The 19,668-nt window shown below is 41.6% G+C and overlaps 1 protein-coding gene across 2 annotated transcripts in view; it reads left to right on the top strand.

Annotated features, from left to right (window-relative positions):
• Positions 1 to 19,668, top strand: part of MKNK1 (MAPK interacting serine/threonine kinase 1) — a 42,232-nt gene that overhangs the window by 9,735 nt on the left and 12,829 nt on the right. For both annotated transcript variants that reach the window (XM_079980463.1, XM_079980462.1), the window contains exons 2-7: positions 2,809 to 2,905; positions 10,299 to 10,397; positions 11,667 to 11,764; positions 13,850 to 13,929; positions 14,556 to 14,629; positions 18,205 to 18,309. In XM_079980463.1, coding sequence (XP_079836589.1) covers positions 10,301 to 10,397; positions 11,667 to 11,764; positions 13,850 to 13,929; positions 14,556 to 14,629; positions 18,205 to 18,309 — 454 coding nt within the window. In that variant the 5' untranslated portion in view covers positions 2,809 to 2,905; positions 10,299 to 10,300. The remainder of the gene's footprint in view (positions 1 to 2,808; positions 2,906 to 10,298; positions 10,398 to 11,666; positions 11,765 to 13,849; positions 13,930 to 14,555; positions 14,630 to 18,204; positions 18,310 to 19,668) is intronic.

The following is a 19,668-nucleotide window of genomic DNA, read 5'->3' as shown; positions in this document are numbered from 1 at the left end:
TCTAGGCTCTCTATATAGAAAGAAATATATTCATTCACTTTCACTGTTATCTCTGAGTTTTAGTACTAAGAATACAAAAGTAACCCAGCTTGTTTTTGTGAATTTTGTTGTATTGGTCTACTTTGTTCCTACTGACATGCTGCATTTTTCTTGATTATTTATTTTGTGCTTTATTTCTGTTTATTTCTAGGAGCATGTTGACAGTTTGTACTCCACCCTTACTGGGAGGATATATAGTAAATCTAAAATGAGGTTTATAAACTAAATAGCTCATTCCTTATGTTGAACACAAATTTCCAGGCAGTGTGAGGTTTTGCAGTTGTAGACTCTGTCACTCTCTTTTCCTGGACCTCAAAGGTATATGTAGTGTGAGAAGCGGGCTAGGAGCTTCTTTTTGTTGACTACATGGCAAATTCAGACTGTCATTCTTGGACTAAATTTCCCTGGGAATTAGTCTTTTTGGTTATCGGGACAATGTGTGCAAAGAAAAATGGTTCATGCTGGTGAGTAAATCTTCAATCAGGGATTGTAGTGATTAAATATGATACATGTATGAGTGAATGGTTGCTTGGAGGGTAGATGAGGAGGAAGAGAATGTGACGTATATATAACAAGATATAACAAATATAATGTCACACTGCCAAATAATTTGTGGGTTCTCTTGAGAAAAGAGATGCCTACAAATGCATATAATCAAAACATACTTTCCCTAGAAAAAATCCATCTTTATATTAGGTAAGGAGACAAACCCCAAGTTTTTGAAATGAGATTGGGAAGCTTATTCATACATCCCTTAATGTCTGAAATAACTGTTCTCGCTTGGGGAATTGTAAAATGTTGATTCACATGCTATATACACTAAATGTAGGGGAGGAAAATAACTTTTTAAGTCTGTTTAAGGAAGTTGTTGCATTTGACCTGTAGTATCACTCATCTTTGCTGTGTGTGCACTCTCCCATTAGAAATTTGAGACGGGGGGAATATGGTGTCCACTTCTCAATGACATTATTCTCTTTATAAACATGACTAGTCTAGTCTGTCCGTCTTGAGCTATGTTTTCATCTTTTGCTGTTCCTAATGAAGCAATGCTTGGAGTCATCATCCATAGCTCAGTAGCAAAGAACATGGCTTGGCATGCAGAAGATCCCAGGTTCATTGAAACTGCATTGCAAATATACTGTCTGTTAAGAAACTAACCAAACTCATAGCACCAGTGCAACAACGCAGTTTGAAAAGTCATCCAAAGGACTGTGCTTTTTGAAGGCAGGCACCTTTTAAAAGTCTGTTTAATAAATAGGTAGGGCAGGGTAGATTGGGATCGGCGAGGAGCAGAACTTAATTGCAAGTGTGCTGGTGATGATTCCTCTGGACCTGTGCTCAGGAGACAAGAGGAACTTAACTTACAAAATTGGTGCAGAACCTGCTAAATTGTGAGATTCTTACAGGCAAAAGTACAAGTGGTTGTCTTTTTCTAGTAGTATTGATTGTGCATTACATGCTGAGAACAATTGTGCTTTTTTAAAACGTGCAGAAGAGTGCTTGAATACGCCCTTTGTTTGTTCCATAAATCTTGGCTTATCCGGGGTCGGCTTTGGAATGATTGCCTTGTGTTTCTCTGTGTTTTGCGGAGACAGCAGAGTCACCACTTGGTCTGCCCAGAGATCCCTTTTGCCTGAGTGTACTCCCTGCACCACGAGATCTCAAGTTCTACAAAATCAAAATCAGCATATATAAATTAAGCAAATGTGTGTAATTTGCGATATTTGGCACAATTCTTCCGTTCTTACTATTTCACATAATGCATTATCCTTCTTGTTTTGGGGGTGGGCATCTGACTACTAGAAAATATAGTCAGCAGCTCTTGGATGTAACCGAGCACTGCAAACAGACTTCAGAACCATACCAAGAGAAAGATTGCTCTTTTGATGAAAACTAAATTCTGTGGGCGTGCAAGACTGCATGGCATGCATATGTACATCTAGTTCTGCAATCTGCTGTGAACCACATGTGTATGGGGAAGTATGAGTTTTTTGTCTGCAGGAACCCGCAGCTTCCTTGAGAATTGTAGTTGCAGTGCACAGTTGTTCATGAGAAGTACTCTGCTTTAGGGAATTGAGAAACAGAGAGAGAATGGAAAGGTTTACTTCTCAGAACATAAAGTCTGCCCAGTCAAGATCAAATGGCATCATTTACTTTCTGTCCTTGGGAAACCCTAAGTGCTACCCCCATAAACATTATCCACCCCATGCCCTTATATAATCTTCACCAAATGAAGAGTCTCTTTAATGGACTGCTAGGAGTTAGTGTTCCCAATTAATGAACCTTCCCTGAGTTCAGTTTGCCCTCCCGGAAACATGCAACTTTGGCAAATGTGCCTCTGGTGAACTAGTTTATTAAGAAGCTGGATTAGAACTAGGACTAGGAGGTAGTAAATGTCTCCAGTTGCCGTATTTATTTTATTTATAGTGCCATGCAGAGTTTCTTGTGGAAAAACAGATACTTCTCTTAGGATTTTGGCTTAAGATACACAATGGGGAAAACAAAGGGGAGGAGTAAGGAATATGCACAAATGCAAATGATGGGGCATCAAGAGAGAAGTGTTAATTCTGTCTTCTGAGTTTGCTTAGCGTGTATATGCATGTATTCTGCAGCTGCAAATAAGGGATAAGCTTTCTTTTGTATGTGCAAATGGGTAACCTCTGTTGCTGAGGGTTTGCCTTTTGTTATATCTCCTTGTACTGTATAGTGCATAGTGGGTATTTTCTAGGCGCTAACCTGCAAAACTAAATAGGGTTTTGTTACTTTCAGTCACAAAGCCAACCTTCACTGAGCTCGCTTGTGGGTGAAACGTGTTGCCTGGCTACACCAACCATCTTTTCAGCGAAACCAATCCAGCATAAACCAGGTATCTTGCTTTGAATATTAAACTGCTGTGCTTATATTTATCCCTGTGGTACACTTGTCCTTAGAATATTCAAAAGGACAAAATTATCCATGGTTGCCTACCGAGCAGGTGGGTGGCAAGATACCCTTTGCTCTGACTGTTGTAGACTTGCTTATCTATATGGATAAATATAGGCTAGCTACGTATCTACAGCTGGCCTACTTAACTGAGCATTAGCAGTTAAGCAATAATTCATAGATTATTAGAATTGTAGAGTTGGAAGGGACACCAAGGGTCATCTAGTCCAACCCCTGCAATGCAGGAATTTCAGCTAAAGCATCCATGACAGATGGCCACCCAACCTCTGCTTAAAAACCTCCAAGTAAGTAGTGTCCACCATCTCCTGGGGGAGTCCGTTCCACGGCCAGACAGCTCTTGCTGTTGGAAAGCTCTTCCTGATGTTTAGTTTTCCTTTCTGGTAACCTTCATACAGGTTGTTTATAAAAAACATTGAAAAACTGTGGGCCCAGGACAGAACCTAGTGGCACCCCACCCGTCACCTATTTCCAGGAAGACGAGGAACCATTAATGAGCACTCCTTGGGTTCATTCAGTCAATCAGCTACAAATCCACCTAACAGTTACCTCATCCAACCCACATTTTACCAGTTTTTCTGCAAGAATATCATGGGGGACTTTGAATTTCTTCACTGAATTTGCAGTTTACAGTTTTCCAATTCTTTCTTTTACTCCCTAAATATTGGTATCTTATTGGACAGTGCCTGCCAACCTAGCAGTTCGAAAGCACCTCCGGGTGCAAGTAGATAAATAGGGACCGCTTACCAGCGGGAAGGTAAACGGCGTTTCCGTGTGCGACTCTGGCTCGCCAGAGCAGCGATGTCACGCTGGCCACGTGACCCGGAAGTGTCTCCGGACAGCGCTGGCCCCTGGCCTCTTAAGTGAGATGGGCACACAACCCCAGAGTCTGTCAAGACTGGCCCGTACGGGCAGGGGTACCTTTACCTTTACCTTTATTGGACAGTGCAGTCTAGATTGCTCATAGCTTTCTTTAGCCAGTTAATTAAATATAAATATTGCTAAACATTTTGACATTCTTAAATAAATAGAACGCTTTCCTGCAAATACATCATTTTAATACTTGAATACATCTGCTATTCATCTTGAGAAATGCTGCCTTTAATATTTGTTTTCTTGTCAGATTATATACCAGAGCTACCATATTTTTTGCTCTATAAGACTCACTTTTTCCCTCCTAAAAAGTAAGGGGAAATGTGTGTGCGTCTTATGGAGCAAATGCAGGCTGCGCGGCTATCACAGAAGCCAGAACAGCAAGAGGGATTGCTGCTTTCACTGCGCAGCAATCCCTCTTGCTGTTCTGACTTCTGAGATTCAGAATTATTTTTTTCTTGTTTTCCTCCTCCAAAAACTAAGTGCGTCTTGTGGTCTGGGGCGTCTTATAGAGCGAAAAATACTGTAAATACTGTTTCAAAAATGAAGGCCTGAGACCCATTGCTGAAAAATGGAAGGCCCAGATTTAGAAGGCACATCAATGTTGATTTCAGTGCACACTGTCATTAGTGGCACTGGAACCCATGGTCGTTGTACCATGAATGGACAGAAAACTGCTCACTTTCAATAAAAACTAGAAGGGAGAAATCTTCTTGAAGTTTGTCAAATTTGGCTGCAAGAGGCTAGCAGGACTTCAAAGTCTCTTCTTTCTGATGTTTCCAAAATTACAATCTTTCTCGTGATTTCTTCTAGTTGACCAAACAAAGCTTATAGTTGTATTAAAACACATTTAATTGAATGTGGGTGGCACTGTGGGACGCGGGTGGTGCTGTGATCTAAACCACAGAGCCTAGGGCTTGCTGATCAGAAGGTTGGCAGCTTGAATCCCCGTGACGGGGTGAGCTCCCATTGTTCAGTCTCAGTTCCTGCCCACGTAGCAGTTCGAAAGCACGTCAAAGTGCAAGTAGATAAATAGGTACTGCTCCGGTGGGAAGGTAAATGGTGTTTCTGTGCGCTGCTCTGGTTCGCCAGAGGCGGCTCAGTCATGCTGGCCACATGACCCGGAAGCTGTCTGCGGACAAACACCGGCTCCCTCGGTCTATAGAGCAAGATGAGCGTGCAACCCCAGAGTCATCCGCGACTGGACCTAACGGTCAGGGGGTACCATTACCTTGACCTTAGTTGAACGTTACCCCAAACAAGTGTTCAAACTGAAAATCCAAATGTCATTGATTATCAATAATCTTAGATAGTAGATTGCTCAGATAAGCCCTGGTGTCCAGCCCACTTCGGCTGTGCAGCTCTGCTGGACTTCAAAGGCCACATTCCAAAGGCTCTGAGCAAAAAAACGCAGAGTTTACGCAGCAGCAAGAGAAAGCTGCAAAAACTTCTTCAGAGCTTTCTTCAGTGTGCTAAAATAAAGTCCACTCAGGATATTAGCAGCTAGAAGCAGTTTATTTACAGCAGACTATCCATTATCTATCACAGCGAACAGCATCGTGAAAACACGTCCTCTCTCCTCAAAAGCGAAAGTAGAGAAAAAGAACAAAGACTGGAGACTCTCGGACATGACGTAGAATCTCCCCCCTCCCAACAGTGGGCAGTGCGTACACTCTGAGCTGTTTTAACCCTGTAAGCTCAGGTTATCCTCACAAGATGAGCGTGCAACCCCAGAGTCATCCGCGACTGGACCTAACGGTCAGGGGTACCATTACCTTGACCTTAGTTGAACGTTACCCCAAACAAGTGTTCAAACTGAAAATCCAGATGTCATTGATTATCAATAAATCTAGTTTGAAAACATAAAAGGCACCTTTTAATGAAACAGATCGTAGGACAATCTAGTTCACTTTTGTGTCCACTGGTTAGCAGGGGCTCTCCTGGGTTCCTGGCAGATGTCTTTCCCAGCTCCACATGGAGATGACAGGGATTGAGCTTGGGACCTCCAGCAAAGCAGATAAGCTACAGCCCTCCCCTATCTCTGCATTTGTATCACAGAAGTTGTTTAGATTGAGCCAATGTCTCATAATTAATCATTTTACAAAGCTGAACTTTCATCATTTCTCTCTTTTTATTTTTAAATATATATTTGTATGCTTTACAAACAGAAAAATCACCAACACAGTTCCAGTGCAGCCAATGATCTAATATAGAGAATTTCACCTCTTCTTCTTTTTCACATAAATTTGATACATCTAATAGATGGCAGTATTATAAAACAGACTAACAAATAAGTAACAGTGATCGTCACTCAATTTTATTAGTGTTGAAATTTATAATCCTTAATTATTTAAATTGCTTAACTTTCCCTAGCAAAGTAGATGGATTTGATGAGTCCTGCACTATATTATTCCCATATTGAACGAAAAGCCTCGGCTTCTCTATAATTACATTTCCAAATTGTCTGACCTGTGCACCTCTAATTAAGTTTGTCAGCTTTCCCATGCATGTGAAGTCCTAAACCTTTGTTAACCAGACATCTAAAGAGGGACAATTAGTATTTTTTCCAATTTTGGCAAACTGTCATCCTTGCTGCAGTTAACCGATGAACCATCATTTCCATACCTTCCTTTTGTACAATATATTTAAGATAGCCAAGCAGTATTGCTTACCCCAGGATGCTGTTTATTAATGCCAAGGCTGAGTTTTTGTGCATGTCCACACGATATGTTAGCATGTCTTACAAACATAAACTTTTCTCAAGGTTAATTAAGAAAGTGATTTGCTGTGAGACGCTCTTGACAATCTTGGGCACTGGAAGATTTGCTCATTAAAAGTAGATGAGTGGGATCACTTTTAACTGTAACTGTTTTACTAAAGTGGACTTTAAACCAGCCTTCCCCAAGCGGGTGTCTTCCAGGTGTTTTGGACTACAACTCCCATCAGTTCCAGGGAGCCTGGCCAATGGACATGAATGATGGGACTTGTAGGCCCTACATAGGAAAGGCACCATCATGAAGAAAGCTGTTCTAGAGCGTAATGAGTATTTGTTTTTACGGTGCCATAGGGCTCTTTATTTTTGCTGCATCAGACTACACCCTTTATAAAACAGTGAACTGTAGATTGGCTAAGAGGACTTTCAGAGGTCATTTGTATGCACATGCACACATACAAAATGACATTAAAACGAGCAATGTGTGTTTCGTTCTTGCAAAGAAAGTATCCTTAGAAAGCCTGAGGTCATGCAAGGATATGTCATGCATTTCTGATTGTATACCTCAGGCTGAATAACCTGCCAAACTAACACCTCTTGTATGCCTGCCTGAACACAAGTTGGAGATATCAACAAGCCCAGTTATTTTCTGGTGTGAAAGAAAACTCTTTAACCTCTAAAACAATAACAAAAAAATGAACCATGATATGTTTTCTGTTGAGTTGATGGATGACAATTCATCCATTAACAGTTGAGGGAACTGGGTATGTTTAACCTGGTAAAGAGGAGACTGAGCGGAGATATGATAGCCACCCTTAAATATCTAAAGGGCTGTCACATGAAGGATGGAGCAAGCTTGTTTTCTCTTGGCCTGGAGGCTAGGACCCGAACCAATGGATTCAAGTTGCAAGAAAGGAGGTTCTGGCAAAACGTCAGGAGGAACTTTCTGACATTAAGAGCCATTCGACAGTGGAACCATGAGAACCATGAGAAGTGGTTCCTTGGGAGGCTTCAAAGCAGAGGTTGGATGGTTGTCTGTCATGATCTGGTTGAGATTTCTGCATTGCAGGGGGTTGGATTAGACGCAGTGTTTCCCAACCTTGTGCCTCCAGCTGTTTTTGAACTACAACTCCCATCATCCCTGACTAGCAAGACCAGTGGCAAGGGATGATGGGAATTGTAGTCCAAAAGCAGCTGGAGGCACAAGGTTGGGAAACACTGGATTAGAGGACCCTCAGGATCCCTTGCAACTCTACAATTCTGTGATTCTATTAATTTTATTTACATAGTTTGGTTCATTCCAGGAAAGTTCTGTCCCCTTCTGCAAATAGAAACCTTTAGACACTAGCATGGTTTCTACAACATAGTAGCATTGTAAGTACAGATTCAGAGACTGTTAGTAGGAATAAAAAAAACCTGTGTTTTTTTTTAATAAAAAGGATAATATTGCAGCTCTGTAGAATGGATTTATTTGGAAGTCTTAGCAAAAGCAGTAGAGAAGTCAGACCGACACTGTTGCTTCTAGTCTCTCTCTTCATTTCTGCCCATACATGATGGTGCATTTTCCTTGAGCATTTGTTGTTTGGAAACATACAAATAATTCTTAATTACTCTGTTTTTCTACAAATAAATGAAGATGAAATAGTCTGCTAGTATTTGTGAGGGTGATGGAAGATAATACTTAAATATATATTGGAAATATTATTTATTTGTTACGGTTCATAGGAAATAAAGGGGAAATCTTTGCAGTTCTCTTAAATCTTTGCAGGAACAAATTGCCCCCAAAGTACACTCGGTCAAATATAAGTGTTCATACTAATAACTCCATTGCTGTCACTTGAGGCACAGGTGGCTTGGTGGCATGGGGTGCCTTCCATCAGCTTACGCTGGTTACCTAACTATGAACCTATCTGGACACGGATAACTTGGCTGCAGTTATCTATGCTCTGGAACCTCAAGGTTGAATCATTTCAATGCATTTTATATGGGGCTGTTGGAAAACTGTTTGGAGGCTTCAGCTAGTGCAAAATGTGGTTGTCTCACTGTTGACAGGATCAAGACAAACAGATTCTGTACCACCAGTTCTGTTCCAACCACTTACACATTTCTGAACCCAATTCACAGTGATTGGTTCTGCTCACAATAACTCTGGATTCAGCCCAAGGTGTTTAAGCCAAAAAAGGCCAGGGCACTACAGTAAGGCGTGGTATGGCCTAGTATAGTGATTTCTTGTTAGTAGATTTGGCCTGAATTCTGCTGCCTCCTTGCCTTGTTTAATACCATTTCACATTCTTCTCTCCACCCTTATTGTTTTGTTTCAAGCATAACAAAGATGGTTCTACTTTAGTTTTGAAAACTGAAATGGTGAAGAAATAATACTGTTCCTATTAAGAACAGACCAGTAACCTGCGGTATGGAGATCCTGCAACTGGGCACTCTTAAAACAGCATTGGTGGTTCTGCTGAGCCAGTTTTCGCTCTATAACACACACCTGACCATAACACGCACATAGTTTTTAGAGGAGGAAAACAAGAAAAAAATTAAATGAAACAGTGGATGTATCATTTTTGTGCTTCATGCTGTGGCCACAGACATGTGATTTTACAGTGAGTTTGGGGTAGCCCAATGCAAAAATCCTGAGAATCCATGTGGATCCTGTAGCCATGGACATGCTATGTGATCTGATGGTGAATTTGGGGTGACCCAATGCAAAGATCCTGAGGATCCATGTGGATCCGTGCTTTGTAACCACGTTTTTGCACCATTGCAGCCCCAGGCAACAGTGGATGCGTGATTTTTTTGGTGCAGGCTGTAACCTGGTGCAGGCTGTAAACGTGCTTTGTAACCACGTTTTAAGTGGGGAGGGAAGGAAAAACACAGAAGGGACAAGGAGCACAAGAGGGGTGTGTGGAGAAGCAGCTGGCTAACAATGCAGGAGAGGGGTTTAATGGGAGGGAGGAAAGGAAGGCAAAAGTTTCCCTCCACCCACCCAAGCCAGCCCCCCCCCTCTCTCCCACCTGCATGTTTTCCGGCTGCCTGCGATTCCCTAGAATGCTGGACGCAGCAGCAGCAGCAGCAGCAGCAGCAGCACCGAAGCATGGAGAGGAGGAAATGGTCGCTGTCGGCTGCGCTCCTAGCCGACGGAACCTGAGCCGGGTGGGCTGGAGCCTGCGCGCAGTGTGACTAGGAAGGAATTAGAAGGAAGGACGCGATCCTTTCCTTTCCCCTCTGCTTGCCAGGAGGGCAGGGGAGTTCCCTGCTCTTTGTTGCGTTTGAGCAAACACAGCAACCAAAAACAGAAGCGGGGGGCAGTAAGACCCTGAGGCAGAATGCAGGAAAGCAGCATCCTCCTCTCTGCAGCGCGCGATCTGATTTTTGCCTGATTTTTGTCCCTGCACTCAGGCCAGTCAGCTCCAGGGACCACACATTTCCCCTTACTTTTTAGGAGAAAAAATGTGCGTGTTATAGAGAGAAAAATACGGTAATTGCCATAGTATAAAAAGACAGTGCTGCTTTTCAGAGTAGATTCTCTATAACTACTTCTTAGCTTTTCTTTTTATGATTTGGAAAACAGTATTGTTCCTTTGGTGTAACCAAAAATTGTTGGGTTTTAAAGACTCAAACAGAGAATGATTTTTTAAAAATCTGAACACTGGAATCTTTAAGAGCACAATGACATATTATCTCCCTCTACATATACAGACGTTAACTCTAGCTTTCTTCTGCCATGTAGAGATGGTCATTAGCCAGCCTGTTCCCATATCAGACAATGGGAAAAGAAAAAAGAAAAAAAGAACCAGAGCTACAGACCATGTCCCTGGAAGGTTTGAAGGTTGGTCCCATGTTCTGCTTTCCTTTTGTTTCCTCCTGATCTTTCACAGTAGTTAAGCAGTTGCTCAGTGTTGCTGTTTGCTTCATGGCAAAAACTCTGTTGAGCCATTGCATTTCTATAGCCCCTTTTGTGGGGGCTGCATTATGCCTTTGTGGTTTTGTTGTGTGGCTTCCCTCTTAGTGCTTTGCTTTCTTTGAAAGGCAGCAACGTGTTGAAATTATATGTGATTGTATAGTTTCATTTCATGGGGAGTAGTCTTTCTTCTGCTGTCATAGGATTATTTCAAAACAATTTTTAGAGAAGGAAAAGTTATCACTTGAGCCTGCAGTCCTATGAACATGTGTATGAGGGTATGCTCCCTTGAGTTCTTCAGGGCTTATTTCTGTATAAATGTGCACTGGATTAGGTTGCACTGCGCATGTTGAATTCATTGAGGCTTAATGGGCACTCTAGATCAGGGTCAGCAACCTTTTTCAGCCGTGGGCCCGTTCACCGTCCCTCAAACCTTGTTGGGGGCTAGACTATATTTTGAAGAAAAAAATGAATGAATTCCTATGCCCCACAAATACCCCAGAGATGCATTTTAAATAAAAGGACACATTCTACTCATGTAAAAACACCAGGCAGGCCCCACAAATAACCCAGAGATGCATTTTAAATAAAAGGACACATTCTACTCATGTAAAAACATGCTGATTCCCGGACTGTCCGTGGGCCGGATTGAAAAGGCGATTGGTCCGCATCCGGCCCACGGGCCTTAGTTTGCCTACCCCTGCTCTAGACTGTGACCCATCTGTTAAACATCTTCATTTACTGAGTTATTTCCTTGGTGCAGCATGTTCTCATTGTAGTTACTGTAAGATGTTATCACAAAACTACTCTAATGATTCAGATTTCCTCTGGAGACACCCTGCTCCCCATTTCAAAGAAACCTTGAAATATCTTGGCTTATATTAGTTAAGTTATCTTATCTCTATTTCATATTTTATTCTGCTTGTTTTATAAGACAGAAAACATAGGATCACAACCTTCCTGGGCATAGTCTAATATTTTTATGGTAAGAAGGTCTCAACTTCACTCCTTTGCTTTTGTCTAACTGAGAACAGATTGATCATAAAACTAAAGCTGCTGTTTCAACTCAGTTAATTACCAAGGGAGCACCTGTTCTTGTTTTATTATCAGGGGTAGTGATTAGCTCAGTTGTTTATACGTGCAGTTCATAAAAATGTTTTCTAATAATGATTTCTGTATACTGGAATTCTTTGGCAGATCTGTACAAACTCACTGCAGAGTTACTTGGTGAAGGATCATATGCCAAGGTTCAGGGAGCAGTTAGCTTGCAGAATGGGAAAGAATATGCAGTTAAGGTAAGTAAAGTACTCCAGTATTATTTTCATTCATTAAAGGTCTTCGCTGCCTAAAAATGTTCTTCACAGATGCTGCTGTACTAATGTATTCTGTCATAAATCATTGATATTGCTAACATCATGGAATTTAGATTCAGGTAGGTAGCCGTGTTGGTCTGACACAGTAGAAATAAAAAATAAATAAATAAAATTGTCCAGTAGCACTTTATAGACCAGCTAAGTTTGTTCTGGTATAAGCTTTCGTGTGCATGCACACTTCTTCACTGAATTTAGTTTTTAGATTTCTGATTCTTTAAACCATGGTATGTGGGATTTTGAATGAGCCCTGTGCTTGTGCAATACATCTTCCTACTTTGCCTACTTTGCTTAGTTTAATGAGTATTGTCCTAGCTTGGAAATAATAATAATAATAATAATAATAATAATAATAATAATAATAATAAATTATTTATACCCTGCCCATCTGGGCAGCTTCCAACAAAATATTAAGATACAGTAATGCATCAAACATTAAAAGCTTCCCTAAACAGGGCTGCCTTCAGATGTCTTCTAAAAGTCTGGTGGGAGGGCGTTCCACAGGGTGGGTGCCACTACCGAGAAGGCCCTCTGCCTGGTTCCCTGTAACTTTGCTGCTCGCAGGGAGGGAACCACCAGAAGGCCCTCAGCAGTGGACCTCAGCGTCTGGGCAGAACGATGGGGGGTGGAGACGCTCCTTCAGATATACTGGACCAAGGCTGTTTAGGGCTTTAAAGGTCAGCACTTTGAATTGTGCTCGGAAACGTACTGGGAAAACTATGCTTTGGTCAAACAAGGAAGATTGTCTTTTAGCTGAATGTGTGAGGAGGGAGCATGCAAGAACAAAACTCTTCCCCTCTTGTTAGACCATGGTTTTGAGGATTGGAATTGTCTGATTCATCCCAGTAAATTATTAAGAGATGGAAGCGGCTTCAGAGAGGCATATTTTCCATTGTGAAAATACATTTATTTTGTCCAATCAAATAGGCTGTGCTAGTTTTCCAAACAATACAGAAGCCTGCTCACCAAGGACAAAACTGAAAGAGGGAAAGCTGGTTGTAGTGTATATGCTCATCCAAAAGAATCTACAAATCTATGAGAAAACAGTGGCCAATTTCCAGTTTAAAATAAAGCTTGCTTTCTATCCTATGTTAACTAAATATTAAATAATCATTCAGAAAGTCTTATCCCAAACATTTGCACTAATATAGGCACATTACTTTTTAAATCTACAGCCATGCATATCACATGAGACTGCAGTGTTTGTGACTGCCAGGACTGTGCCCCATGCCTTATCTCCCATGATATTATCTCCCACTTCCTCTGCTCCTCTTTCTAGGTAGAAATTTGATTTTGAGAGGGTTCTAAATGTCTTCATTTACTTGTCTTCATTTCTTGTTGGGAAATAAAACTGTTGAAATAGGAACAACTTTATTCAACGTCACTAATTTTATTCTTTAACCTTTGGCCATGACTCAAGAAGGGAGATGGGTTGCATTAGAATTACCAATGCAGAAGTCTTGTCGATTTTCAGTGAGAGATGGGCAGAGCAATCCTAGTTCCCAGTCAGTGCTACTGGAAGGGTTACAGCCTTTCTCAACCTTGGGTCCCCAGATGTTTTTGGCCTACAACTCCCATCATCCCTGACCACGGGTCCTGTGAGCTAGGGATCATGGGAGTTGTAGACCAAAACATCTGGGGACCCAAGGTTGAGAAAGGCTGGTTTAGGATGAGACAGAGGTGTTTCTTGGCTGTGTTCTACTGCTGTGGATCTTCCCACTGTGCCCAGCAAAAGTGCAGTAGGCTACATGCTACTGCCAGCAGTGTTTCCTGCAGTGGTAGCCATTGTAAGATCTTGAAATGGAAACAGGCCATTATGGGGGCTTGGTGGATGTGGAACATGCAAAATCTGTATCATGCCAGTAAACATCTGTTATCAAACACAAAGCAAAGAGTGCCTAATATTTATATGGACACTTTTTTTGAAAGGTGACAAGATAGTAACAGTAGCTGCTCAGCATGATGTTTCTTGCTTTTTTTAAAAAAAACTGGCTTTTGTTTTTATAACAGATAATTGAGAAGAACGCTGGGCATAGTCGTAGTCGGGTATTTCGGGAAGTGGAGACATTGTATCAGTGTCAAGGTAACAAGTAAGTAATTGTTACAGCATTTAACAATACAATTACGAGTTTTAAGTCTTTAGTGTAATCATGTATTGGATGTGACATTGCTTTGAACCCAAAACAGTGTACAGTGGTGCCCCGCAAGACGAACGCCTCGCAAGATGGAAAACCCGCTAGACGAAAGGGTTTTCTGTTTTGGAGGCGCTTCGCAAAACGAATTTCCCTATGGGCTTGCTTCCTGCGGGTTCCCCCCCCCTTTTTTCCCTTTTCCTAAGCCGCTAAGCCGCTTATCAGCTGATCCGCTGATAAGCCGCTTATCAGCTGATCCGCTAAAAGCCGCTAAACCGCTAATAGCGCTAATCCGCTAAGCTGTCAATGGGCTTGCTTCGCAAGACGAAGAAACCGCTATACGAAGAGCCTCACGGAACGGATTAATTTCGTCTTGCGAGGCACCACTGTAGTTCGCTCAGTGAAACTTGGAAATGAAAACAGTTACGCTGTTTTTATGTTGATTAGAGCACTCCTCCATGTTTAGCAGAAAACACTACCAAAATATTAAACAATGATACCTTTTCGGTGGGTACCCCATAAATATTTTGGCTTTATTTATACAGAACAACAAATTTAACACAGATGCCTTTTTTTTTTTAAAGGAACATTTTGGAATTAATAGAATTTTTTGAAGATAATGCAAGGTACTACCTTGTCTTTGAAAAACTGCATGGAGGTATGTATGTACATGATTTTTTAAATTTTCTTGTAATAAATTAGCTAGATAAAGATAGAATTGTTCCCCCTCCCAATGTGGGTGGGCTGTTTTGTGTGGAAAAGGGTTCAGGTTCATTCCCTGGCATTTCCAGCTAAGGCTAGGAAGGATAGCTAACTGAAACCCTGGAAAGTTGCTACTGGTCAGAACTGAGACTTGGGAAATGTGTTTCCTGTGATAATGCATGCTTCTCTTACATCAGGGCTTGCATTTAGTTCAGCTCTACATAACTGTCCCATCACTGCCGCTTGTGTAATGGGACTTCCTCCTTCTCCCCTTGTGTTCCCCCTAAATATGTATGCATCCCCCCCAACACTCCAGAGTAGATTTGGGGATGGTGCAGCACATGTGTGGAGTGGGGAGTCCCATGGCACAAGCAGAAATCTTTGTGCCGATGGGATAATTACTTAGCACTGCATTAGAAACAAGCCAAGGCATCTTAAAAGACAGTGGATACTGATGTGTTTGGCACATGCTTGTGTAAAGACAATTTTATTCCATTGGACATTATCCTGATTTGAGCTCTTGGATGTTCTGATTACTTCTTTGCTTGTAAAAGAGATCTTGTATTTTATTATCTACAATTCTTTTGATTGCATATATTGAGTGTACCTCAGCACAGAAGCTGGGGTAGAAATTATTTTAAAAATACTTCTTCAGAGGTATCATTGTTAACATTTATTAAAGAAAATGAACTCACAATATCTGGGTTTGGGAACTGAAGATAATGTTGGTTTATATAAAGTGAATTTGCTGGGTGTTATGTTGAGTAATTTTCTATATATAGCTGACAGATGAAGAATTGGAGGTTCTCTTTTCTTTTTCTTTCCATTTTTTCTTTTTCCTTCATCTTTTTCTTCTCTCTCTCTCTTTATGTGTTCTTATCAAGATTAGCTTTTTAGTTTAGATGAATATCTGATATTCATCTTTGTATTTCCCCCCAAATTTTAATAATCTATTAAAAGAAAAAACCTATTCAATTATTTTTTGACATGTTGAAGCTAGATAGTATCTACAAAGCTTGTGTGTGTGTCACATGTGACCTTTGGGGGCAGTTATTTTAAAGGGAGGATGAGCACATAGTCTTAGTATTCATGTTACTGGAAACCTATTAAAAGAATGTGTAAATGGTTTCAGAATTCTAACTGCAATATACATTGACGCAAGCTTCTCAATAGTAGTAGTAGGAATGATGGTGATGATGATGAGTAGTTAGTATTTCCCCCTGTTTAGTCATTGGACAACTTGGATGTAAATCTGGTTTTTAAATAACTATTTTTTCATATTGAAACTTTTAACAGGTATGTAAAGCTTTACCCATCAAATGAGATCATAATAGTCACTTGTATAATTACAAGTTGTTACAGACTTCTCTGTGGATAAGTGTATAGGACAAATCTGAGAACTTGATTCATAAGAACATCTTATTCTGTCACCACCTACAGAGGCTTTGTCTGATTTTCTTAACATGCTGATAATCTATCAATAAAAGCCCATGCTCTGTTCCAGGAAGCTTCAAGTCTGGAATGTTTGTTGGCAGGATCCTGAACTCATTCAGGAAATTGTGCTCACAACTCATAGTGAAAATTTGAATATTATCGTGTAGCACTCTGGGGAGGGAGACATTGCTTTTGAGCACTAGAGCAAGCTGCTGTACTTAGCCATTAAAATAGATTAATTAATGAACCATTGCTTCCCCCTGCAAATAGCTGGAAGTCCATAAAATGTCACTGGTCCTGGTGGTTAGTTCTTGGGTCCTTTGGATGCTTGTTTCACACTGGATGTCTGCGACATCACCTCTGAAAATTATTTTCTGTGCTTACGGATAGCAGTTGGCATTTTGCCAGTTTTCCATTAATGCCGATAGGATGTTAAGTGCACAGAACTAGGTAGACCTAATGGAGAGGCCCTCAAAAACCCAGACTATTTTATGTTATTTGCCGGTTAGATGTGTGTTTACTTGCAGGGAACAGGCAGGGGGAAAGAACTTGAATGCATGAATTTCAAAATCGCAGGAACAAACATATGAGCTCTTGGCCTTGTGCCTCTCTGAAGTTAGCATGTTGCAAAACTCAGTGAAGTCTATTCTCCATTACTATTTAAAAAAATGGATTGCTTTGGCAAATTCTATAACTAGATTTATCACTTTATGGATCATATCCTCCCTCTACTTCAAGGCCACTTTGGCAGAGATAATCCAAGCCCTTTTTGTGCCAGGCTTGGGGGGCTGTATTGGGAAGAGGATTCCTTCCTCCCAGCCCTGCTGGCCCCTGTTGGCCTGCTGCCACCTGGGGAGTGATGCCAGCATCACTGCAGACCCAGAGCTCCCTTTCCACCCACCCACCAAACATGCAAGCAGACAGAAGTGCCACTGGTACCAGACATCAGAAACTGCAAAGTGGGCCTTTCCAGGCAGAGGGCAGGGCTGAGCCAAACCAGAATCCATTGGGTCCTGAGTTGACTCTCCTGAGATGTGCCAGTTGCTGAATGCCACCCCCTACAACTTCACCCTGGCCGCTGTGCACAGCTTTAGGCAAGGTGCAGCTATTTGCTTCAGGTGGTGGATCCAACACCCGCCCCCCCCACCCCCATGCTGCCAACACAGCCCTGTTACTCTCATCACTGCTACTGTGCCCTTGCCACCATGCTGTGGTGGCAGCGCAGGTGCAGCTGCAGGTGAGGGTGCAGTTGTGGTTATGGGGCTGACAGCAGTGTGGGGGCAGAGAGACAGCAGGGTGGGGAACTAGATCTGTAGCAGGGTGTGGTGTGGAGGGGTGTTCTGTCTACAGTGGCACAATGTCTCGAGCCAACCCTGGCAGCAGATGTGGTTGTGGCCTTTTCACCCCGGAGAACACTTCTAGGAAAAGTTGGGTTTCTTCTTATGGTGCACACGTACCAGGGTGATACACACCTAAAGTCAGATTGGATTTCTTCTTATAAGAAGAGTTTGGTGCATTCTGGCAGCTAGAACAGTTAAACGATAGTAACATGCTCAGGATTTGTCGAGCCTTTGGTTTTGGGAAATGAACAGAGGGGTAGAGACAAAGGGAGTGGGGAATCTGCTTCTTCTGTGCTGTGACAAGGATCATAAAGAACTTCACATCAATCGGTTTTGAGTATGCCCCAAATGCATGGGAGGGCTTTTCCTAAATTCCAGCCAGGCCCTCTCCCAGGGATGATGGGAATTGTGCTCCAGCAACATCTTGAGGGCAACAGGCTCCTTGCCCCTGTAGTATATGCACTTAGATTTGGAATAAGTCCTATTGAATTTAGGATTTGCTTCTGAAAAAATCATGCATAGGTCAAGCCGTGTGTTCTCTATTATAGAGCTGTGGAATTGTTGGCTGCTAAAAGCAAATACTTTACCATAGTTACCTTTGGCCTTGTTCATGTTGAGAGGAGAACCGTGCTATTCAATTTGAATCTTAGCATGTGTGTTCACACTACATAGTCTGTTGGATGCTTTGAGTCTAGCATAGTTTGCTTTCAAGTCACACTGTATTTTTCAAAGCACCTGCTTGCCTTTTTCTCCACAGGTTCTATCCTGGCCCACATACAAAAGCAAAAACACTTTAATGAGAGAGAAGCCAGCAGGGTGGTGAGAGACATTGCCTGTGCTCTGGATTTCCTCCACACAAAAGGTGAAAATGCGTTTCCTCCATTTTACAGGCTCATTAGCCGGCAGTGTTCAAGCCAGACAAGGTCTGCTAACATAAATACAAGATCAGCATGAAAAGCAGGGCATTTCCGTGATTTACTCCCTTTCTCCCCACATATGGCATGCCAACCAGCGCTGGCCATTGGCTTTGTGCCACCGTGTCTGTGATTAGCAAGAATTGGTTGACACGGTGATTCAGGGTACATGTCATTTGCAAAAGCCTACTGGTATTTGGAGATGATGACTAGTATTCATGCTGCACTTAAAGGTAACTATTGTGTCTGGTAGCCAAATAGGTTTGGGCTTTATGAAGGAAGCTGGTTGTTTGATCAAGCTCTTGAGTTAGGGATATTGAGCAAATTAAGGTTGATAAATACTTCTGCAAGCTAACTGCTTTTTTTTGCAGTAGGCTTTTAAAAGTTTAAGGCTCCACTTCATTACTACAAATGTTCCTGAGAGCAGGTATCAAGGGTTTAGTGATAAATGTAAGCTATATTCATCTGGTTCTGGAGTGGCAGAGGACCTGCCATGTTCATTTGTTGTGGGAACTGCCTGCAGTGCCCCCAAAATCACTTTGCTATCATTTTGCCCGTGTAAAATAAGTGTCAATGAGAGTGTTGCTTCAGGAATCATAAAGCAAATTATACATTTTTCTACAATTTTAAGCATGGTTTTCAGATTCCTGCATTTTATTAGGATTGGATCTTACCAGGGTTAGATTTAGTTCCCATTGATTTGAATGGAAACTTAAGTAGAAGTAACTGTCTGGATTCATCCCTTAGTAATAGTAGTTTGGTTATGCTATACTGATATTATTTGGGTGTGATCTACATTGGCTCCCAGTACATTTCCGAGCACAATTCAAAGTGTTGGTGCTGACCTTTAAAGCCCTAAACGGCCTCGGTCCTGTATACCTGAAGGAGCGTCTCCACCCCCATCGTTCAGCCTGGACACTGAGATCCAGCACCGAGGGTCTACTGGCGGTTCCCTAACTGCAAGAAGCAAAGCTACAGGGAACCAGACAGAGGGCCTTCTCTTTTTTTAAAAAATAATTTTTATTAAATTTCCATTTACCAAACCAATCATATCATATTAATTATTCCAAATTATACCAATAAAAATCATAAAATCCAAATATTTTGCCAAATTATAAATTTTGTGGGGGGTACCCATGCTTCGAGATCGGTAGGCGTCCAATCAACTTATATTTCTGCTGCTTTGATGTTCACAGTCCCATCTTCTAATCTCCTTGTTGTTACCCTTTTTCTTCTCAGTCACCTCCGAGTTGTTTCCACAAGTGGGTTAAAAGAAACAGTCTTGTTTATATTTCTGTGTGAACTTT

The sequence above is a fragment of the Podarcis cretensis genome (genome assembly GCF_951804945.1).
Source record: "Podarcis cretensis genome assembly, chromosome: 6".
In the NCBI taxonomy this organism is placed as follows: domain Eukaryota; kingdom Metazoa; phylum Chordata; class Lepidosauria; order Squamata; family Lacertidae; genus Podarcis; species Podarcis cretensis.
This window is presented reverse-complemented; position numbering and strand designations above follow the sequence as displayed.